This window comes from Camarhynchus parvulus, chromosome 21, assembly GCF_901933205.1.
Source record: "Camarhynchus parvulus chromosome 21, STF_HiC, whole genome shotgun sequence".
NCBI lineage: Eukaryota > Metazoa > Chordata > Aves > Passeriformes > Thraupidae > Camarhynchus > Camarhynchus parvulus.
In genome coordinates this window covers 388,969-413,801 of record NC_044591.1, presented here as the reverse complement: position 1 = coordinate 413,801, position 24,833 = coordinate 388,969, and the positions used below count along the sequence as shown (strand labels likewise).

General features: G+C 48.0%; 1 protein-coding gene across 1 annotated transcript in view; it reads right to left on the bottom strand.

Moving 5' to 3' along the window:
* Nucleotides 1-24,833, bottom strand: part of EIF4G3 (eukaryotic translation initiation factor 4 gamma 3) — a 146,586-nt gene that overhangs the window by 66,041 nt on the left and 55,712 nt on the right. Inside the window, 3 exon segments of the mRNA XM_030963703.1 lie at nucleotides 10-30; nucleotides 6,227-6,259; nucleotides 11,991-12,086. Of these exon segments, the coding sequence (XP_030819563.1) occupies nucleotides 10-30; nucleotides 6,227-6,259; nucleotides 11,991-12,086 (150 nt within the window).

The following is a 24,833-nucleotide window of genomic DNA, read 5'->3' as shown; positions in this document are numbered from 1 at the left end:
TGGAGTTACCTGTATAGGTCTGAATCCTCCCTTCAATAACGAAGCAAGAAAGCAGCAGGAAACAGAAAGAAAGCCAATGGAACAGCTTACAGATCAACAGGAAGGAGTAGGATACAACATGCACCCTAAATGCACACAGCTGCAGTCAGCTTCTGCCCTGCCCTGACTCATCCCTTCCAGAAACAGCCAGGGAAAGACCCTGAGTGGCACCATGGACTCTGCTGCCAGAGTCCCACAGGGTCAGAACTCTCCTAGGAAAGTTTCACATCCAAGTATAAAAGTTTAAAAAACAAACAAACAAAAAAACCAATCAAACCATGATTTACTGCATGAAATGCGACACTACAGAAAGACTTTGTGTTTGCTCTGTTCCTAAAACATCAAATATTTCTCCTTCTGGTCTCTTTCAGTGGTACAGAGAGAGCAGATAAAGCAGAAACCCTGGCTCCAATCATGGATTTCTCTCCTTTTCTGCACCAAGACTGGGAGGGGAAGAAATTCCACATATTTAACTGTTCAGTAAAAAGTAATTATAATAATTAGGCCACCACACATCACACTGAATCCTGCTGGCTGCTGTGCAGTGATGTGCTGCAGGGAGTAACTGTGCCAGGAGGAGTGAGAAAAGAAGAGAGGGGAATGAAGGGATGAGCTGGGATTACCCACCCCAGGTCTGGGGAGGGTGGGGAGGACAGAAGGAAGTTGTGATGTCTCTGTCCTCAACATGGCAATGAGCTTAAAATGGCCATTCTGGTGCTGCTGAAGACTTCATGACACCTGAGCTGTTCCCCACAGCAAACAGTCTCTCCAGGGAAGCCCTGGATGACTCTTTCAGATAAACAGACATTGTTAAGGTGAGCACAATGATTTATGTCCAGCCCTGTCAACCTGGATGAAGAGCTGTCCCCAGCACGCTGGAAGTGTGACCTGAACCAGGAGAAGAGAACTGTTTGGGGAGAAAAGTTTGGAAGTGAGGGTGGAGAAAGCAAATGAGAAGAACAAGAGCCCACCACGGTCCTGCTCTGATAAAACCTGTGTGTGGCTGGGAGATGGGGAGATGCAGGAGTGTGGCATGAACCAAGTCAGGTGCTGAATTTATGGTGAGAATCACCAGTTTGTGATTTTTCGATATCCAAAGACACCAGAAAGCGTAAAAGTCTTTCTTTTTTCACTGTAATTCACTGAGTAATGGTCATTTTTAAGCTGCAAGCATGTTGCAGCACGTCTCACTGAGGGAGGGTTGGAAAAATTTAATAAGCCCCACACAGGTGTGTGTTTATGCAGAGTGAAAAGGGCTGGAGGCAGAAGTGAGACCTCTCTCTATCAACAGCACCTCCATCCACAGGGCAGTGCAGGAAAACCCCTCTGCTAAAGATGGGGAGACTTCACCCATGGAATCTGCTCCTCAGGCTCCTGCTGCACCCACAGAATCTGCTGGGAGCACCCAGGGAACACTCCCAGCACTGGGAGCTCCTTGGGCAAGGCCAGCTGCTCCTTCCAGAGCCTCCAGCTGGTCCCTGGAGGCTCCCAAGGCTCCTGGAGGCTCCCATGCTGGGACACAGCCTGGGGCTCCTCCACTGCAAACCTCCTGCCTACCCCTCTGCCCTTCCTTGCCATTTTCCCTTTAGTCACTGCTCACACACCCCAACCCTGCCAAATCCTTTTATTTACCATCATTTTCTTCATTTTCTTCCCCAATCACTCCCTGCCCAGAGTAATAAAATCAACGATCAATGTGCCACCAAGGAAAAGCAGAGATCCAGTGTCACAGACATCTTTTATGAAAAATCCTTTCCTTAGGATTTTTTCTCCTGAGAAGCTGAGAGGCCTCAGGAACAAAATGTAAACATTGCTTATCTGCTGCTGTGGAATGCAACAGGTGCATCTGTGATTGGTCTCATGTGGATGTTTGTAATTAATGGCCAATCACAGCCCAGCTGGCTTGGACTCTCTGTCCGAGACACAAGCTTTTGTTCTCATTCTTTCTTTCCTTTTCTATTCTTAGCTAGCCTTCTGATGAAATCCTTTCTTCTATTCTTTTAGTATAGTTTTAATGTAATATATATCATAAAATAATAAATCAATCCTTCTGAAACATGGAGTCAGATCCTCGTCTCTTCCCTCATCCTCGGACCCCTGTGAGCACCGTCACAATCCAGGAGAGCCCCAGCCCCCTGTGATCTCCCTGCTTTTCATGGGTTCACCACGAGCTCTGTATGTCCAGGCCATGGCTCCCAGTGCCAGGAGTGCTCCCTTGCACCCCAAAGCTGCACCAAAATAGAAATTTGGGGTAAGAGCCTGAAAACCAACCTATGCTAAGCTCAGTCTGGCAAACATGGGCATTCCTCTATTTTTCTCCTAGGCTCATGGCTGGATGTTGTGATGGGTCCATGGAGCCCGGGGGGAAGGTTTGGAGAATGGAAGCAAGAGGAAAGTTCAAGTTGTCACCCAAGCTCTGCACTCCACTCAAGCTTCTCATGCCCCTGTTATCAATTTTTAGTTTTCTGGTGCCACCAGGCCCCAGCCTTTGGTGGGATAACCTGAGCCTGGCCTGGGGCGGGGAGGAGGAGGTGCCTGCATGGGCAATGCAGCAGGAACTGAGGAGCTGCAGCCCTGAGATGTGAAGATCAGAGAATTGTGGAATTGTTTAGGTTGGAAAAACCCTCTAAGATCATCGAGTCCATCCCTAACCCATGTCCCCAGGTGCCACATGCACACATTGTTTGAACACTTCCAGTGATGCTGACTCCACCTCTTCCAGTGCCTGAGCACCCTCCTCATGAAGAAATTTTCCCAATATCCCAAAACCTCCCTTGGTGCAGCTTGAGGCCATTTCCTCTTGTGCTGTCCCTCCTTCAGGAGCAGGAGCTGCAGCACAAACCCCCAGGTCCTGCTTCCCCAGCTCTTTTGGCTGGCTCAAGGCAAAGCTTGTTTCCTTCCCCTCTGACTCCCTCTGTTTTATTCATTATTTACTAAATCATAAAATGAAGGGGAAAAGCTCTTTTGGTATTTACATGTGGCAGCTCCTTCACACACTCATGGATGCAGACAGGGAAGTGACTGCAGCAGTTTCCCATCACTTTCTGACTTGAAATACCCCAAAAAAGCTACAGAATGGTCAGCTGGGTCAGTTCAGGGAGTGAACTCCCAACCTCTCTAAGTCTCAAAGCTTTTCCACAGCAGCATCCAGCCAAGCCCATTCTCTTGTACCAGTTACACCCAGAGGAACTCAAGCAACCCCAAGTTAAAACTGGAATAAACTCCACCAGCAACCTCAAGTGAGAGGCTGAGCCATGAGCAGCAAACCCATCTCAAACACAGTTCAAGTTGAAAGGAAACAACCACATTTCAACTTGTATTTCTGATTTCTGTTTCTAATCACAGCAGCCTCTTCTGAGCACCCATTTCTAAAATAAACCCCACACTCCCCAAGTCACTTCATAAGTGAAGGGGTTTTAGGCAGGTTCAAAATGTAACAAAAATTTGCATTTTGGAGCTCAGGTTAGAAGAAAACTGCTGTTCTCAAGTGTGCTTTGTGAGGATCAAAAGCAACAAAGTGACTCCACAGCCTCACTCAGAAAGAAAAAACAGAGAAAGTCTGTGCAGGAAGTGGGAAATGGAGCAGCAATTCCAGCAGGGAATAGCTACATGTGCCACAGCATTTGGGGAAAAAACACAAGCTGACAGTGTATTCAAAAATACTGCCCAAAACAGTTTGCAGGGGCTGTTTTCTGTCCCCTATGAAGTGAGGTTTTTTCTCGTGTGATCTCAGAATCAGGGATTACTGATGCACACTTAACTTCCAGTCAGAACTGCTGCAATTATTCCATTTCCCTTCAGCCACTATTGGTAACACCCCAAATCTCTGCTATTCTCTCTCTCACAGTGGGGTCACATTTCCCTCAGCATTAACTGGCTCCACCAACTCCCACTGTAACTGTCCAACTCCAGGGCAGGCATTTCCAGCCAGGAAAAAGCCCTGCTCATAAAGCTGTCACTCAACTTCAGGTGCTTAAATCATGCTCATTTGAGGACCTTAAAGATCTAATAATTACAGGCAGTAACACTGAAGAACAATCCATTATTTGCCTGAAGGAGACCCAGAATCAATACAAGGCACATGTTAATAAAAGCTGGGATGGACACAGGGAATTGCAAACCCCACGGCGCTGCTGCTGCCTTCAAAGGGAAGGTGGAGTTGCTGCAATAAATATTAGCCCTGCTGAGGCCAATTTACTTATTTAGCATTTTCTAGCTTATGAATCTCAGTCTCAAAGCTCTCAGCTTGTGTTACACAGTTTAACCAAGTTTAAAAACTCTCCTGTGAGGAGAATTGTTTCTGTTGGTCTCGAGCACCCTGTGAGCGCTGGGTTCAGGATGAAATTGCTCCCACAGCTGTGACTCTCCTGCACATGGCAGGGGCCAAAATCCCTGTCTGCACCCCCAGTCCACACCATGGGTGTTTTGGGTTGAAGAAAACAAACAGCTCATCCACAGCCCAGGTGTCTCTGTGCCTGTCCTGGTGCAGCACATGACAGATGTAACTGGGAATAAAGCCTGGAATATTTTCCTAATGGTGACAGCTTCTCACAGATCATTATAAGCAGATTCAAATGTAACAGAGACAAAAATCTAACTGTGATAAAATCAGGAAAACACTTGGAATTTACAAGCACAGTAAGGGCAGGGCCATAACTGGGTCCAAAGGAAAGTTTTGGATCCCATTCTGACAGACTGGTGGCCAAGTCCCACCAGTAAAGCCCCAGTCATGGGAATTCACGGGAATATTTCCTCCAAGGCTGTGCTGCCTCAAGACTCATGAGCCAAAACCTGCTTAAAGAAAGCTCAGTAAATTTTAGGAGAACATGAAATGGTTCCCAGTGAATACATCCCTTAGGAATGACCCATGAAGGAACTGAGGAGCTGCAGAGCAGGAATGCACTCCCTGTATTCTGCAGTACAAACACTGACCTGAAGTTAAGGTCAACAACAAAAGCATCTAAACAAGATCCTGATGTCCCCATCGCTGCCCAGGCTGCCCTGCAAACATTCCTCTGCCCCTGCATGTCCAGCCACACACAGAAATCACTGTCCCAAAGGTCCCATGCCACCTTTGTCTATGAGCCAACAGCTGCAATGCCCATTCTACTCCTTACACTCCTTTTTCTGCCCTGCTCTGGAAGGCTCCAGCTCCCCTGCTGCTCCCTGAGCTGGAAGGAACAAGGATCATGGGGATTTGGGGGCTGTGCCCACCTAACACTTACCTGCTCTCCCCACACTGCTCATCCCAGTGTTCAACTGCTCAGGAACATGACTGAAGTGAGAACAAAATAATTCCCTGAACAAACCTTCCATGCCCCAAGCCCCTGTCCTGACACCACAGGATTAATGAGATTTTTTTTTTCCTATTAACTTGTGGAAACAACCTGCCTCTTCCAAGCCAAAAGAGCTCTGGGAGAGCTTCCCTGCCTTGTCCTGCCTCTCCTCCTCTTTCCCACCAGCAATGCCACCTCTGCTCCCTCAAAACCTACAAGAAGCATCAAAATCAGTTCCCAAGGATAAGTGTTTTGGCAAAGAGGAATGTAGGAGCTGAAGAAAAGACAATTCCAGACACCCTGACAAGGACAGACAGGCCTGTGCATCTGTCCTGACACTGGAGAAGTCCCAGCTCTGCCACCCCTGAGTTCCATGAGCCACAGCTATTCCTAGATCTCCTTCTTAATAATGAGGTGGTTCCTCACAAAGTCCAAGTGGTGCAATGGGAACACCAGAAGTTTCCTAGAGGTCTGGCTTTTGTGGGCTAAGTGAAAAGGACACTAAGCAATGCAATGGTGACAGATAACCAGGTGTATCACACAACAAAGGCAGGACCTGGGAAGTTGCTTGCTTTGCTCCAAGGTGACATCTTCAGGAAACTGAAACCACTGACTCGTTTGGGGAATACTCAGAACAGGTTTTTAGTGATGTGAGAAGGCAAGGGAAGCCCACGCATCCCTGGCAATGCCTCCCAGAGGTTCTCCTGCCCTGGGGTGTGGGTGGTTAATGGCAGCGGTGACCCCGGGGGAGGTCAGTGTCACTCAGGGTGCAGGTGGCTGTTAGCAGGGTTATGCACGTGCCAGGAGCTACTGCAGGGCTGCTTCCTCCACTGAGTTAGTGAGTGAGTCACCTCCACCCCCACCCCCCAGGCAATTAGTGCAGGGTGATAACGAAGGGGCAGGTACTGTACCTGGTGATGGGCAGGTCGAGGCCCCGCTGCAAACTGAGGAAAGGCGGGAGAAACAAACACAAAAGGAAAGGCACAAAGAGTCAGAAACACCACAACGAACCAAAATGTCACACTCTATGCAAAAATAAACCCACAGAAAATAAAATAACAACGACACAGTCAGAAGCTTTGCTGCAGGACAGCGACACACAGGGGCTGAGGTGTCACGATGGACATTGCTACGGGCACTGTGCTGGGAGCTGGACAAACAGCCAAAGCTGCCCCGGATCCTAAAGGCACTCAGGGATGCAGGCATTCCTTATCCTGCCTGGGAGGAACACACAAAACCAAAAACCAACTGAAAACGAGCAGCAGTGGAGATTCTGAACTGTTTGAGGTGGAGGGCAATGGTCAGAGCAGCTGGGCTGTAGCTGCTCTGGGGCTTGAGGGGGAGCAGAGGATGGAGCCCCACGGCTGGGAAGAGCCAGGGAGGCACAGGGACATCTCTGCATGGGGACATCCTGCACAGGGACATCTCTGCATAAGGACACCCCAGCACAGGGACATCCTGCACAGGAACATCTCTGCACAGGGACATCTCTGCATGGGGACATCTCTGCATGGGGACATCCTGCATAGGAACATCTCTGCATGGGGACACCCCAGCACAGGGACATCCTGCACAGGAACATCCCTGCACAGGGACATCCTGCACAGGGATATCTCTGCACAGGGACATCTCTGCACAGGGACACCCCTGCACAGGGACATCCCTGCACAGGGACATTCCAGCACAGGGACATCCTGCACAGGAACATCCCTGCACAGGGACATCCTGCACAGGGACATCCTGCACAGGGATATCTCTGCACAGGGACACCCCTGCACAGGGACACCCCTGCACAGGGACATTCCAGCACAGGGACATCCTGCACAGGGACACCCCTGCACAGGGACATCCCTGCATGGGAACATCTCTGCACAGGGACACCCCTGCACAGGGACATCCTGCACAGGGACATCCTGCATGGGGACACCCTGCACAGGGACATCCCTGCATGGGGACATCCTGCACAGGGACACCCCTGCACAGGGACATCTCTGCACAGGGACATCCTGCACAGGGACATCCTGCACAGGGACATCCCTGCACAGGGACATCTCTGCATAGGGACATCTCTGCACAGGGACATCCTGCACAGGGACATCTCTGCACAGGGACATCTCTGCACAGGGACCTCCCTGCACAGGGACATCTCTGCACAGGGACATCCTGCATGGGGACATCCTGCACAGGGACATCTCTGCACGGGGACACCCCTGCACAGGGATATCTCTGCACGGGGACATCCTGCACAGGGACACCCCCTACACAGGGACATCTCTGCACAGGGACATCCCTGAGAGGCAAAGAGCAGCCACTCCTGGCACGGCCACCCCTGCCACTGCCTTTCCAGCTGAACTCCTCCCCTGGGGTCACAGCAAAGCCCCTGTAAGGAGTGGCATGTGTCACCTCTCTGAAAGCCAAGGCCCAGCCCATCCCAGGCAGTGCAGCCTGGCTGGAGAACAGGAGGTTCTGGGTCCCAGCCCTGAGCTCAGGCCACTGAATCATCTCCCACGCACTTGGGCCACACGCAGAGGAAAATAAGCCAGATTTAACATGTTCGGCTGATATTAAAAGCATTTCCCAAGAAGGAACTGATTGTTAAAATAGAAATAAAAATGAATGCAAGAAATGGAAAATATAAATAAAGATGACAAGGTACCCGCTTCCAGAGCTGAGTTAGGTGTTGAAACCCATAATTCTCAGTGTTAGAGCAGAGCTCCACAACGAGAGCAGAGAATTCTACTGAAAAGAGCTCCAATAATTAACTGCAGTGACCACAGCTACATCCACAGTGGATTTTAGCTACCACGTGCCTCTGCTGTGATGGCTCAGCACAGCCACCTCTGCTCACTCAGGGGCTCATTGTGGTTTACTTTCTGCCTCACAGCAGTGATCAAAACTGGGTAATTAGTGACTTTCTTAATAAGTTTATTTTCTATATGGAAAAGTGAGACCGGATTCACTTGCAGCCCTTACAGCTCCTCTAATGCCATCAAACATGAAGCAAAGCATAAATATTGACTGGTCCATGTGATCTTTTCCTTCATAAACACTTAAATTGCCAAGATTTAAAGATTTCCAAGAACTACTCTGCTAATCCTGGTGTTTATATATTCCTTCTACCTTCACCTCATGGTGGCATTTGGTGACACTTGGATGAAAGTCATTAAAACCTTCAGAAATGAGTAAACATGGACACACAGACTGATCCTGGGACAAGAGTTTATTAAGAATGACCTGCACTGGTTCACCAAATAGTTTGCTCACCTTGGAAAATCTTCCCTAAGCCTTACAATGAAGAGTAAAAAAAGCAAAGCATGGTCATCTTGTGGAACTAAAAAGTTTTAATTTCTATTTTAATGAAACAGAAGAACTCAGAGCCTCTTGGCATTCTCGCAGTGGCTCTGTGGATGAGGAGAAACAGGTACCTGGATGAGTCTCCAGAGAGAAAAGCACTTCAAGTCCTTATTTTCCCAAAGAAGTTCCCCTAAACCAGCTCAAATATCTTGTGTTTGGGAAAAGGGACTAAAGGTACCCTGGGAAGGGCTGAGCCTTTCCATAGGGCTGCACGTTCTGTGTTAGACACCAATGAAAGAAAACAGCCAAAAAGAGAATGCTGGGATGCAGAAACCTTGAACTGCTTCACTTCAGGGCCAAGGCACCTCTCTGATCCCTGTTGCACAGAAAAGATTTGTTCTCACTGCACCTAAAACAAGAGCTGGAAGTTTATATCTGAAGAGGCCAAAGTTTATTCCATGGTGGAAAGTAATGTGTGTTACAAGAAATAAAATAAAAACTCCAAGTTAGTGAAAAATGCCCTCATCTATTTTGCACTGGTCACCACTGGCTCTTGATTTTAATTTTTTTTAAAAATAATTCTGTTTGATAGGAATTATTCCTGTTAATAGCTGTAAGCAACAGAACAAACTGTAGTAGTCACTGCTGGCTTAAAAGAGACACTTTGGGTTGTTTTTTCTCTGTTTGATGAAGACAGTAGGTAGGAAAACCTTACAAATCCTGGGTCCAACTTCCCTGCCCCATGGCCCCCTCCCTACAGTCCTGCCCACTGCTCCATGGACACAGGAATGTTCTCTCCCTGCAGATGTTGGGCTGGCACACCTCACTCCTCCTGGAGTGCTCCAGCATCCTCTTTTTTTGGTAGAAGTCTTAAAATTGGACAGTTTGTGTTAAGATGGGGGCTGGCATGGCCAAGAGCTACTGGGGAATTTTCAGCAGTGCTGAAGGACCCGGATTTTGTTTTCCTTGCCCAGCTGGAGCTTTGCAATTCCAGCTGTGGGAGTGATGCTAACGGGGAGCAAACACGGATTGCAAAGGCAGCTGTGCTGGGGGAGCAGAAAAACCTGAACTCTGCACCCCCAAAATCCTGAGCTCTGCACCCCAAAAGGCCTGAGCTCTGCACTCCAAAGACTTGAGCTCTGCACCCCCAAAATCCTGAGCTCTGCACCCCAAAAGTCCTGAGCTCTGCACCACCAAAGGGCCCTGGATGCAGAGCAGGATGGAGGAAGCTCTGGCTTGAGGGAGGGGCTGGATCAGCCCTGCCTGCCCACTCAGCTGTGCCAGAACACAACAGAAACCCAGGGATGGCACAGCCACCCTGCCACCCTCCTCGTCCCCTCCTCACCCTCCCCTCACCACCAAATGGGTTAAAAAAGAAAGTGAAAAAAATAATAATTAAATTACAAAGAAATAAATCAGGCGAAGAACCAAATGCAGGAGCAGCACAGGCTTGGGCTAGTCTTGCATTTGCTTTGGGGTGGGAGGTGGAATGAGATGTGATGGGTGGGAGCAGCTTTTAGTCATGGGGTGAGATGGGCACTAGCAGAGCACATGGCAAAACCTGCACACAGGAGAGCTCAGAACAATACAAACAAGGTGCAGATAAATTCTTCCTCAGGACCTCCTCAGTTATGGGACCAAAACACTAAAAATTTGACATTTACTGGCCAAATTTCCTGCAGATTCTCTCTCTGCTGAGTGACCAGGGGGCCCTGGTCTCTGTGCTACCCCAGGTCAGACCCCCCAGCTGTAATTCAGCTTTGGGCCCTTGTGGCATCACCTCACCTGGCAGAGGCTGCCACGGCAGCTCGTGCTTTCAGCAAAGAAGCAAAACCAGTGCATTTCTGTAGCCAACAAAAAAAAGGATGTGGTAAAAAAAATATATATAATAAAGAAAGGAAGAAGAAATAAAAACAGTGCCATGGGCACAATTGCCTGCAAGAAGGAGTACAGTTTGTTATATTGCTTACAATGCAGTATTTTATCCAGCCTCTTCCAGCCAGGGACCTGTAAACCGGACTCTGTTCCAAAACCTTCCTCCTCTTCCAGTTTTCTGTGCAATGTATTGGCACTGTTCTGCTGGGCTGTCAAAAAAACTGGTTTAGAGATGCAGCTCTTCAGTCAAGTTTTTGCTCCAGTTCTAACCATACCAGCTTAGTTGTGCTTTGCAACAATTAAAGAGAAAGATGATTATACTTACTGAGGAAAGAGCTTTAGCAGCAGTGTCCTGCATTACTGATCAGAATGGGGCACTGAGGACAAATTCCCAGCTGTGCACATCAAAGAACTTCAAAGTCAGCATTACCTGGCTCCTTCATCAGCAGAGGTTGAGGGGCCTCAGAACAAACCCTGGCATGTCCTGGAGGGGAAACCTCCAGAGCTGGGCAAGTGCCCAGTGATGTTGCAGGTTTGGGGATCCCTGCCCTGGGTTTATCTGTATTTATACCTCTTTTGTGGACAAACTCCTCTGTCTCAGAGGCTTCAGTATGCTCCAGGAGTGTTTGCCTTACTCTAAAGAGAGAAGAGTGCTGGGAAGGCACCAGGGGGTTATGGGCATCCTGAAGGTGTCCTGACACAGAGGGGCAGGAGCTGCAGGATTGCTGCTCCTCAGCTGACAGAGCCCTGAGATGTGATGATGGGAAGCCACCATGCCTCCAGAAGCTGGGCAAAGCCTCTGATGCCCTAGGAGGGTCTTCTAACATCATGTGGAGCTGTGCTACAAGCAGAGAATCCCCAGAAAGTGCCTGGTGTGGGGAACTGAAGTCCTACAACAGCAGAGCAGTATCACAATAAACACCCACCTCCAAAAAACAGACTGTGAAGGATGAGCAAACCTAAAGCTGGATGAAAAAGGGGCTCAGCACAAAAAGATCTGAGTACACAGAAGCTCTAGGTTACATGTGAGCACCTCCAGGGTTAGAACTGATCGGTGGCACTGATTTGGGAGCAAAGCCCAGAGGCCACTGGAGAGCGAGTGCTGCTGCAGAGAACTGCTTGTGTTTGATCTTTGGTCTATCCCTGCACAAAACACATCCTTAAAGAAAAAATAAAAAGAAAAAAAAAGAAGAAAAGAGAAAGATTCTGGCAATGAACCTGAACTCTATAATGAAGTGAACCTGAAAGCAACTAGGCTAAAAATAAATGGTATTATTTGAAGGTAGATGAGAATCCCTCCATCACTTCTTTAGGAACTTCAGAAGGAAAATTATCCTACCAGGATAGTGTCTGAAAAAACTCAATCAAGGTTTGCCATTCAGGATGTGCTTCCAGGTCAGTAAAATGGGCTTTGCAGAGAACCAGCCCCGTGCTACAGACACACACAGACAGAGAAACACACGAGCAAGGAGGAGAGAGCAGGATGGGGCAGCGTGGGCTCCTTACCGGCGAGCGGGTCTGAGGCTGAGTGTTCATTGTTTGAGGGGCTTGAGGGTACACCAGCGTGGTGGGAGCTGCATTCTGTCCTGAGGGATAAGGAGCCTGCCAGGGAACAAGAAAAGCCAAGTGAGTTGATCCAATGATTCATCCCAAAAACCAGGAACAGAACTGGAGGGACTGGCACTAAGATAAAGATGAAAAGATTGCAAGAGAGAAACCATCTCTGTCAAGGACCAATTCATCAACACAGCCTCTCATGGGAGCAGCTTGTACATCCACTAGTAGCTCCAATAGTAAGTAACAGCTCCACTAGTAATTATAAGTCAGAGTTTACTACTATTTTATAAGTCAGAGTTTGCTACTATTTATCACCTGAGCTCCCCAAGTGCTGCAGTGGGAAACAACCCAGGAGACACATGACCCTGTGTGTCCAAAGGCCTGGCCACCTGTTTCCAAAAGCCTCCCCTGAACCAGCTTGCAAGGACAGGCAGACCTGTAGATGATGCCAATAAATCCTCCAAAATCAGGCAAACAGCAAGAAACAACCTTGAGTGTGTTTAACAGAAGCTGCTGCTGCATTAAAGCATTTCCAGTGCAATGGAACAGCCCCAAATCATCCCAGATGGAAGGCAGGCCATGGCTACAGGCTCTGCACATTTTTCCTACTTCCACCCATTTCCATGGGCTGTAACAATTTATCCCACCAGATGCTCTCCCCAAGTGTTATTTGCCCAAAGTAACAATAAACTGGAGCTCTGGAGCTCTGCTGATGACGCATTTTAATGAGACATTTAGAAATAACTTTTCAGGGCGCCTTTTTCCTTATTCTTTTGGAACAAAACCGTTATAATTTACATTATCATTTTTAAAAATCGTTTATTATTGTAATGGCACAAAAACCAGACACCAGCCTGCAACAGCCTTTGCTCTCAAGAACCATAGGATGGTGAAATTGGTAATGTTGGAAAAGCTCTCTGAGATCTTCAAGTCCAACTGTTCCCCAGCACTGGCAAGGCCACCACTAAACCATGTCCCCAAGGGCCACAGCTACACATCTTTTAAATCCCCCCAGGGATGGGGACTCCAACACTGGCCTGGGCAGTCTGTGCCAGGGCTGCACAACCCTTTCCATGCAGGAATTTCCCCAATATCCCAATATTGTAACTTTGAGGCCGTTCCCTCTCCTCCTGTCCCTGTTCCCTGGGAGCACAGCCTGACCCCTGGGCTGTCCCCTCCTCTCAGGAGTTGTGCAGAGCCACAAGGGCCCCCTGAGCCTCCTTTTCTCCAGGCTGAGCCCCTTCCCAGCTCCCTCAGCCTCTCCTGGGGCTCCAGCCCCTTCCCAGCTCCATTCCAATCCCTGGACACGCTCCAGCCCCTCCAGGTCCTTCCTGTCCTGAGGCTTCCCAGAGCTGCCCCAGGACTGGAGATGCCCCAGAAGTGCCAGCACAGGGGCACAGTTTGCATTGTCTCTTTTTTTTTGCTTTTCCATCCCTGGATTAATCACCTGCTGATTAAAGTACAACACAAGGTAAATGAAAATATAGTTCAGAAACAATCCAACCAGGGATTCCCTGGTCTCAAGGAGAAAAAAAAAAGTAAAAATACAACAAATACAATAAACACCCTTCCAAAAACATGGTAGAGGGGATGAGGGGAACAAGCACAGCCCAAAAATGGCCCTATCCCAAAACCCAACTGCTGCAACACCTTCTATTCCTACTCTGGGACCACAGTGGAACTGCTGTTTAAAAAGCAAAACTTAGACACAATTCCACAGACACGTGAGGACACTGCTCCTACCACACAACTTAACTAGGCAGGACCTCCTGTTAGCTTCTGCCTCACTTTCACAGCTTTTTGGGTCAAAATGATGATAAAATGTGTGTCTCCAAGTACATCACCAGGCCTTTACTGTGATCCAGGACACCAAACTCACTGGGCAGGGTGTTTAGCTGGACAATGCTGTTCTGGAGGAGTTTATACCAAAGCAGCAGCACAGCCTCTGGTTCAAGAGCAATGAAATGCTTTGTTCAGCTCCCTCCTCTCAAATGCTTTGTCCTGTCTCTCCTCTCCAGGAGCTCCCTGATCCAATCCACTCCAGCCAGCCCTTCCCTCCCTTTTCACCACTGCCAAAACCTAATTAAGGTAAACAACTAAATGGAAAAAAGCCTTCTATTTTATTTTTTTTATATATATGTCAGATGCAGCATCAACTCTTTTCCCCTTTTATTTGATGAGTGATTCTGCTGGAGCTGCTGGTGTCAGTGTCATTCCAGAATGAATAACCCAAAGCTAAGGAGAAGTGGGGAAACTCTTTTCACCCACAACCTTCAGAAGTTGTCCTGCCTTTGTAGCATCCTCCTGCTGACTTCCTGCATCTCTGACTTTCTGCACTGGGATCTCTGCCCAATGTGAGAGGTAAAGCTTTTTCCACAGGTCCAGATGCTGCTGTTTCTATCATGGAATCATGGAAGGGTTTGGGTTGGAAGGGATTTCAATCATCCCCATCCAGTGCCACCCCTGCCATGGCAGGGACACCTCCCACTGTCCCAGGCTGCTCCCAGCCCTGTCCAGCCTGGCCTTGGACACTGCCAGGGATCCAGGGGCAGCCACAGCTGCTCTGGGCACCCTGTGCCAGGGCCTGCCCACCCTCCCAGGGAAGGATTTCCTTCTAATATCCAACCTAGACCTACTCCCTTTTAGTTTAAAGCCATTCTCCCCTGTATATCTCCCACTGGCCAGCAGTGAGCACACAGGGCAGGGGACTGTAGCTGCATTTCTCTTCACAGAGAAAAGCAAGGCACAGCTTCCCAAAGATTTTCTCAACCTCAGAGAAAAAAACTCCCAATTCTTACCTCATTTACTGCCCCTGTGTTTTAAACAAATAAAATACATTGAACAAAATTATTTACCTAAAAGGATTTACTTAATTAAATTCTAGTGTGTTTTAATTCCTTAACTAATTAAATCCATGTATGTGTCAAAACTATCAGCTAACAGTCAGGAAATTCTGTACAGTTAAGCTAAATTAAATGCTTAAACAAGTTCAGTTTAAATGTAGTGTAATATAGTGTAATAGAGTATAATAAAGTAATTAATTAGCCTTCTGATATCAGTGGAGTCAGATGTGTCATTGCTCCCTGCCACGGGGGTCACTTGCTTTTACTATAGCTGACTGTGCTGGGAAATATTATAAATAAATTATACCAATAAATGCACCAGTTGATCACTGGCTCCTTCTGCCTCCAGCTCCACAAGAGATGAGACTTCATCCCAAACTGCTGCTCCCACAGCACCTCAGCAACAAGAGAAGAAAATATCTACTATTCTTTCCCATTTTTAGGCTCATGAAAACATTTTCTTCAGGCTTAAAGTGCATGTGACAGAGCAGAGCTCTGCTATGACTCCCAAAGGTAAGTCAGGTGTCTGATGCTGCCCTGAAGTCTGTACCCACCTCCAAAACAGCCCCCATTTTCTTTTAATCACCCAAGCCAAAGGAGATGTGAGGGAAAGGGAGCACAGCTGTCACTAAGCCTAAAAATCCTCCGAGTTTCAGCAGCAAAACTATAAAAGAGGTATTTGGAAACACAGCGCCAAAGGCACTTCACTGGGGACACGTCACTTGTGACACAACCCAGGGTTAAACTTGCTTTAGCATTTAAACCCTACCAGAATGAGCCCAGGTATAAATAAAGAAGGTATGAATGAAGAAAAGGTATAAATAAAGAAAAAAACATACAAGGGCTTAACCAGAAGCCAGAGAAGGGTTTCTGCTATGAAGGTGTCATCAACCAAGGCAGTTTTGGACAGATTACCCCCACAAGAGTGAGGTCACAAGTAAGGAACAAGTGCAACACAAATCCCACTGAAGACCACAAACATCAGCTAAATAAATATGTTTTACAACTATTGCACAACAACAAATGCCCCTGCTCCATGTTTCCAACCAGGGGGACGTTGCCTTAACTGGTATTTGTGTTAAAACCATAACAGGGGGAAGAAAAGGGAGGGAAAAGTGGTTTATAAATAATTCTGCAGGTATCACATCGGCTGTGGGAGCCTAAATAAACTATCAAAGATCCAAGAGAATAAATCACAGCACTCTGCTGCTTTTCATACACATCAGCTGATTAAAGCATTGCATCTATTCATCTGCCAAAGGACTTTTTTCTGTGCCAAGCAGCTAAATGGGTACAGAAAGTGACGTGGTCACGTGCAGCCACACAGGGCTCCGTGCACCGGGGCTGGACTGAGGGAATGAAGAGATCAGCGAGGAAATGCTCTAAAAATCCCCTAAATAAACCCCCACAGAGGGGAAGGCAGGGAAGCAAGTACTGCTCTGCAGACAAATGTTGGTTCTGAAGCATCTAAAGGCTGGATTGAATCCCTGAAGTTCAAACAACTGCTGGGAGAGGACAGAGCGCTGCTGAGCTGCTCCACTTCGAGACTGAGCAATTTGCTTCCCTTAAAGCTCTCACCTTCCTGATTTTATGTTTCAGCTGTGGCTGTTCAGGGGAGGAAGGTGCTAATAGCTGAGTGTTTATGTATTCCCACAACTTGCTGGGAAAATCCTTTCTCTGGACTGTTTCCACCTCGAGCTGCTGCCTGTGCTAAGCAAGGAAAAATAATCACTATCAACAATACAACTGAAAAAAGTTATTCTTAGCTCAGGCCCGAGCTGGTTAATAAACACTGAGCCTGCAGTGTAACATGACTCCCTTGGGACTGCCTGTCCTGGGAATAAACAGGCAAAGTACACACATCAGGCTCAAAAGAGCTGAGTCACCCAGCTCTGCCTCTGGAAAAATCTTTTGGGAACAAAACCCTTCCAGCCCCAGGCAGAAAAGTGTCACTTGCTGAGCTCTGTGGCTGGCTTGGCTGGGAAGGGGTTAATCCCTGTGGCAGATTCCCGAATCCTCCGGGCTCAGGGAAGGCTGCTGGGTCTAAATTTACTGAAGTTACACATGAGGAGGAGAACTGGACCCGCAGCTCCAGCACATGACCGTGACTCAGGAGCTGCACGGCCCTGCCAGCGCCGTGACCTTGGGAGGAAACCTCTCAATTCCCAGTGCCAAACCTCTCAATTCCCAGTCCCAAACCTTCAAATTCCCAGTCCTAAACCTCTGAATTGCCAGTCCTAAACCTCTGCATTCCCAGCTCCAAAGCTTCTGAATTCCCAGCTCCAAACCTTTAAATTCCCAGCTCCAAACCTTCAAATTTCCAGTCCCAAACCTCTGAATTTCCAGTCCCAAACCTCTGCATTCCCAGTCCCAAACCTCTGCATTCCCAGTCCCAAACATTCACATTCCCAGTCACTTCCCAGTCCCATGGCCATGGCTCCAGCTCCCCTGCACACCAGCATTGAGCTTACATGTCTTGTGAGGAATGGCACAGAGCAATCAGAACAGTTCAGAACAACCCAGGGTTTGCCAGGGCCATGGGCAGCCCCCAAGGCCTTTCCTGTGTGGCCACAGACCAAAGAGGTGCTGCATGGCCCTTGCCCTGGTGGTTTTACATCTCTTCTATCTCACGTATCACTGCACTGCTGATGGAGAGCACCCAGCTAAAAACTCACCCAAGTGCCACCAAACACATTTTCAAAGTGTCTTCTTATTATTTAATGTCAAGACATAAAGTACCAAAAACATTCCCTTTCTGGAAAGAGGATAAAACTGTTAAGAGATCCATCTCTTCCCCCAAACAACCCAATACCCCAGCCCACCCCCATTTCTCCTGCATAAAACCTGCACTGTTCCCAAGTCACTCTCTGACCTGTTTAAATGCTAAATATTGATTCAAACCCCCCAGCTGGGCACTCAGAGGGACAGTCAGTGTTCTTCATACTGCACCTTATAAGGGTTCTGTCCCTAGATTTATAAATTCTTACTCACACAAGACCCCTAAGACCAAAGGCAGCTGCCCCTGGAGCCAATACAGGAGGGGGAGGTCATTGCTCAGGAGGGGGAATCTCCTCTTATTCCCTTTTTTAACAACCAGACTTGGTTTTCCTTCCAGCTGCTGAACGATTTTCATTGAGGAAAACCACAAAGGGAGCAAGCAGAGCAGCTGTGTTGATGCCCCAGCCCTTGAGGCTGCTTTTGCAGAGTTTTCCCCTGGGTCCCTGGCCTGGACAGCAGGAATTTGGCCTCAGACACAGGTGAAGAAATCCCCCCCAGCAGCAGAAACCTCACTTCAGTCACAAGTGTGGACTGATGGTGACAGCAAGGATGTGGCTTTTAATTGTGAATCATCATTTCTTTGTGGAGCTGGGCTGGCTGTGCCCTCCCACAGCCCCAAATCCAATCACTGTGACAACTCAATCACTGCAATCCAAACAACTGCAACCCTCCAACGAGGGAAATCTCTGGGCATTCAGCTCTGGGAAAGTAAGAGGATTATAATTTAAACCCTGGCTCTTCATTTCTCCCTAATGAACTCCCCACAGGCAGTGCAGGCTGGAACAGCAGCTCCTCAGGCTGCCCCTCCTCACTCACACCCAGCACCTTGATTTCCCCCAAGCTTTGCTTTCTGCATGCCCTGGATTCTGAGAAAGGTGCATCAGCACAAACTCAGTGCCACGGGAAGAGGCTTTCCTGGCCTCCTCAGCTGCTCCCCTTCCTGCCAAAATGCACAGAATGTCTGAAGACTGAAGGTTACAGAGAGATTTCACTTTTTATCTGATGTGAAAAGCTGTGTGAAAAGAGAGAACAGCCTCAGCCAGAGCATCCCAGCAGAGCCCAGCATCTCCTCCTCCCACAGACACTGGCCAGTGACAGGAGGCTCCTCTCCCATCCAGGGGCTGCCTTGGGAACTCCAGCAGCATCCAGGGAAGTTCCTGCTCTCCCTGTCCCCCTTACCACACTCCCAGGGGTGCAGCAGAGATCACTGAACAGAGGACAGAGCAGCTTTTGACCTAAGATCAGTATTTAGGGACAAAATAAACCACTCTGTAGCTATGTCACCGAGCTCTGGAGATGCCAGGATCTCAGGTACCTCCAGCATCTGACCACAAACAGGGCACTGCTCACTCCTGCACCTTTTCTGCACACACCTGAATGCCACCATTATCACCATAACCTCACTTTTTTTCCTCCCTGGTGGGCTCTGCACTCAGCAGAACAGGCTTGGAAGCTGCTGGCAGGAAAAAGAGTATCTGTAACACAGAGATCCAGCTCATCTGCAAATATTACAGATGATGGTGGAGAAATGTGAATTATTAAATTTATTCATTTCAGCCTTTTTTTCTACAGCATCCCCTCAAATAATGCATAAAGCATATTCTCCCACTATTCCTGTGAACTATTCCAGCTTTAAAAATAGCACAACAAATGATTAAACCACTAAACAAGGACAATTCCCCTCTAAATGCTCCCAGTTTGCCTTTCATTATTGCAATGATATTTCAATGATCATCACACACACTCTCAGATGCCTCTGCTTGAACACAAGTCCCCACTCACAGCCATGTGTTCAAATATGCAGTTTTAGGTACCCATCACACCAGGGATGCCACATTTTTTAAGCAGCTCATTTGCAAATTATCCAGAATCACTGAAATCAGCTCATCCTCACCAGGGCAATGCTGCAAAACCAAAAATATACAGCAATTCTACTCTGCTGCCTCTCTAAGCCAGGGCTGCTCCCATGCAGGGTGCATCAGCACCTGAGAAACAGTTTTCCTGCTTATAATACCTGGAATATTCAAAGCCCCATAAAATCACTGACAAAAGGACTAGAGCTCTTCTCTGACACCAAACAAATTGTGCAGATGAAGAGCTCCACATAAAAACCAGAATGAACACACTTCCAGTGCAAACACTCTGCTCCTGATGGAGGGGCTGGGATGGCACCAGGGTGGGACTTGGTCCAAATCTCTGCACACTGGATTTACTGGGAGGTTTTGAGGTTTGGATTTGGGTGGAGGCACATAATAAACAGGAACTGTGACTGTTCAGTGAGTTTATTTAAATATGTAGGCTTTTTCTAAAGCTATTTCCTCAAAATGCCAGGACTCAGCTCCAGGTGTTTTGCCTGATTTCAGGACTTTAACAAATTGCAGACAAGTAGAAAACGCAGAGAAGAAGTAGCTGGCATCCTCACTGCCCTTCTCCTGACAAGTCCACTGGTTTAGTCCCTCTTTTCCCATAAGCCCAGCCATCAGGGAATTCCTCTTGTTGGTAAATATTAACACTTTAATGGAAGGTGTCCATGCCCCTGGCAGGGGGTGGAACAAGATGAGCTTTAAGGTCCCTCCCAACCAAACCCAGTCTGGGATTCTGTGATTAAGCTCAGCCTTTCAAAGGATACAAATATCCTGAGCCAGGAGGAATTACTCCTCTCTGTCCCCTTTTTCCTCTGCAGGAGTTTGCCTCAGGGTACATCACCTGTGTCATTACCTGCACAGCCAAATTTGTAACAATCTTTTTTATGGCTTTCCATGTTTTCACCCCACATATCTGAGGGGGCAAAGGAGGAAGGCACAGGGAAGCTGAGCCTCAGGTAACACCCACAGAGCTACAGGCACTTTTCCTACTTCAACGTGGATAATGAGATTGTCTCCAAGGCAAGATGGTGAAGGAACAGTCTGCTGTTCCCTGGACAAAGGACCACAGAGACACAAAATGCACATTCTTGACCTGTTGGAGGGAGTCCTGAGGAGCCCATGGAGACACTCCAGGGCTGGGGCCCCTCTGCTCTGGAGCCAGGCTGGGAGAGCTGGGGGTGCTCACCTGGAGAAGGCTCCAGGGAGAGCTCAGAGCCCCTTGCAGAGCCTGAAGGGCTCCAGGAGAGCTGGAGAGGGGACTGGGGACAAGGGATGGAGGGACAGGACACAGGGAATGGCTCCCACTGCCTCAGGGCAGGGATGGATGGGACACTGGGAATTAGGAATTGTTCCCTGGCAGGGTGGGCAGGTCCTGGCACAGCTGGGGCTGCCCCTGGATCCCTGGCAGTGCCCAAGGCCAGGCTGGACACTGGGGCCTGGAGCAGCCTGGGACAGTGGGAGGTGTGGGACTGGATGAGCTTTAAGGTCCCTTTAAGGTCTCTCCAGCCCAAACCATTCTGGGTTTCAGAGATTTTCTCCTCAGCTCCACTGGCTGTTTGTGTCCCTCAGCAGTGCAAGGACAAACAGAACCCCCAGCCTGAGGGAGGACAGAATCCTCCTCCCCTTCCCAGGCACTGCTCCAGCCCACACTGAACTCCAGCCACAGCAGAGGACCTGCAGTGCAAAACCAAAGCAGTGATTTTGAGCCATGGGGGTGGACAGGGGTCCTGCTGGTGGCTGCTCCTTCCCAAAGCCATTTTTAAATCCATCAGCATGGAATCTGCTGCTACTGAAGGTGTGAGGCCACGGATAATGTCACAGGAAAACATTCCAGAACATCTGGAAACTCTGCTGTGGTTTCATGTGGCTCCTTCCTGAGGCTGAACTGCCAGGCTCTGCCCTGGCTGCAGCACCTGGCTCGCAGCCTGGGGTGGTCTGCTAATGATCATTATGTAAATTAAGTAAATTGGCATTTTCTGTAATAAAGGTACTCAAAAATATGGGTGTGTGTGTGTGTGTGTGCTGAGAGCAGAAATTCCAACATCCCCACTGCTGAAAGCAGAGCTGGGACTGTCTGCAGAAACATGCTTGAGTTCACAGAGTGCCTTTCACCTGTTCTATAAAACTGCCTCCCATTTTAACAAAACAGACTTTGAGGACAATACTTGTTCCCAGAAACACAACCCCAACCAGCCAAGACCCGATTCCACATCAAAACAGCATCAGCAGCTTTGCAGCCTTCCTCCCATTTTCTTCCAAAAGGCAACAAGAAGCTCCACAAATGTGTCCTCTGATATCTCAGAGGACGCTGCCATCCTTGGAGACACTCAGACCCAAGGGGAGGTGGCCCAGAGTTCTCTCTCCAGCTGATCCAGCTCAGAGCAGGCACCTGGTGATCCCAGGTCTCCCAACCTTCACTGTGTGAGGGCAGCAATCAGATAAAATATCAAAGTTTTACTCAATTCCACTGAAGCCCAGAAACACCCTTCATACAAAGTGTCTGAATTTGCACAAAGTTAAAGCAAGTTAATAAATTCTGGCTTTCTAATGGCACCATAAGGAGGGATCTGTGGAGAACATGGGCACAGCCCTTCCAGGCTGCAGGGAGTGGAATTATGGCTCCAACATCTCTGTTGGTTCTATGGAAAGCAGCACAGTGAGAGCTCAGCTGGCAGGAGAACCAGGCTGTTCATGGATTCAAAGCCTCACCTCTGCAATGTGGCCTCTCTGCTGCAGGTTAAATGGCTCCAGAGGTTATTCCTCTGTTTTTTCCCAGTCTGACACCACAGCTAAGAGTGGACTCCAGGGCTCCATCTCCCTGGGTTCTCTGGCTGCAGGGATATTTTATGCCCTTTATGCTCACAAAACACAGGCTGTGTAAAGCCCTGACTTTTGTGCTGACTCTGGTGCTTCACTGAACACATGGTGTTTGTTTAAAAACTCTGTATTTTCTGGAGCATGCAAGAAAACATCCATTAAATTGCATGGAACAGAAGGTGCTATTACAGAAGGAATTCCAGAATTGAAGTTATTAAATGCAAGAAAATGGCAAATTGCCTCGTATTGTTTTGTCTTCTTATATTATGAATAAAAATGTGGTTCAACAAGTGGCTAAGTCTGAAAAGCACCAAAATAAAGCCCAGAGCACGTGACTGTGAGAACAGAAAATTCACGTGGAAGAGTCCTGAAGAGAGGGATCTGGAGAATTTTGAAACAGCTACAGAGAAGTTCGATTTTCCATTAAAAATGCAGTTTTATTCCACCCCAAACCAAGTTACTGGCAAGTCCAGAAGTGCTTTTGATTCCCAATAATCTGACAGGCCAAACAAAGGCGCTTCCGCTCGCGCAGCAGCCAGGATGGGCCGTGGGGCCAAGACACCCACAGAGAGCTTTCCCTTCCAAAGGCCCTGCCTGGCCAGGCTGGAAGGGCCAGGAGCACTCAGAGCCAGGGCACGGCTACTCCAGAGAGGAAAAGCTCAAACAGCAGCAGAAAAACACTTCCCTCCCCACTGGGCAAGCAGAGTGCCTGGAGAGAGATTAAACACCTCTCAGAGCAGGAATTCTTCACAGTGCCAGGGCAAGAGAAAGGCTTCCACTGCCAGAGGAAGGGATAGATGGGGTGTTGGAATGGAATCCTTCTCTGGCAGGGTGGGCAGGCCCTGGCACAGGGTGCCCAGAGCAGCTGGGGCTGCCCCTGGATCCCTGGCAGTGCCCAAGGCCAGGCTGGACAGGGCTGGAGCCGCCTGGCACAGTGGGAGGTGTCCCTGCCATGGCAGGGGTGGCACTGGATGAATTAAAATCCTTTCCAACTCAAACCATCCAGGGATTCTATAACAGGATTTTATGTGACAGATGAGGGGTGGGTCTAAAGGCAGACCTAGTGTGGAGGGATAGAATGTAAGAGAATAGTGCAGAAGGCAGTCTCACACCTGAGGAGCTGCAGCTGTACTAATCACCAAAGATTAGGAACAGCTCTGCCCTGAATGGGCCACAGCTGTGTCCAATAAGGAGACGAGTGCTACAAAAGAGTGGGTTAGCTAGTGGTGAAGAGAATTGGAGTTTGTTGGCTGTGCTGTGAAGAAGGAGGAGTCAGTGCTGTGAGGAACTGCCCATGAGAAATCACCCAGAAGGTATGGAAGATTACAATAAGGTGACAACAACCTAATCCCAACTAGACTCAGTATTTGTGCTGTAATATTTTCTTTGCACATGTACATGATAAAATTGTAATGGATCTTCCTTTCTTTCTTTTCCTTGCTAGAAAAAAATAAATTAAAGGCTCTTTCTGTCCTTCTTGAGTGCACAAATACTAAAACTAATTCATACATCCCTCCTACGTTGCACCTTACGAAAGCCAACTGCTTCCAAGGTTAAATAATTAAAATAAATAGTGTTAATCTGCATTTGAAGCTACATTATGCCTTCCCAACTCTCCCTTCCTGCAGCTCTTACCCCCAGATGCTGTCCCAAATTAGAAGACACCCATGAAGCCCAGCATCCCCACACAAAAGCCCCCTGAAGACCAAAGGCACTGAGACACAAGACATGTTTGATGTTTCCAGCCAGACTTGCCCAGACTTAACTTGATGAGTTAAAAAGCACAGTAATGAACCAAAAATAATGAAATACATTCTCAGAGGAAATATTCCCAGCATTATTAACCCAATCAAAAACCTCCTAATCCTATTACAAACCAGAGGGTTCAGCTGCACTTCCAGCAGGTCTTGAACACAAAGGCCAAAAGAAGATTACACTTCTGGATTTATCAGCTATTAAATAACTCACAGTTTCAAATCTCCACCTGCAGTCACATATTCCTGCAAGCCTGGAATTTGCAAAGTGCATTGGAAATGTGCTGGGGATGAAGCCTGACCTGGATGTACAGAAGGAAGCACAGGGAAGGAAATGAGAAGAAAAAGAAAATTTTTTTTCTGACTAGTCAAACTCTTGACTAATCAGAAAAAAAATCCATTACTATATAATAATCTGGTTATTTAGGTAGGTTTACTGTTCAAACTATCAGGAGTTGAGTTGTTTAAATTTGTCTTATTCTCATTACCTGGAATGGACAGCAGATCCAAGAAACTGGAACCTGCTGCCTGGAGGAGCAGCACACACAGGCAACGTTTTCCCTCAGCTGGTCCAGCACCAACTTCTTCATTTATACAAGGATTTACCTTTCTTTCTGTGTCTACATCACAAATAAACTCCCTGACTGACAACCATAAGAGTTCTGGGATTCTGGGTGGGTTTAACCAGCAGGGAATTGGTGGTAACACTTCCTTACACTGAACAAGGAAGGTTCC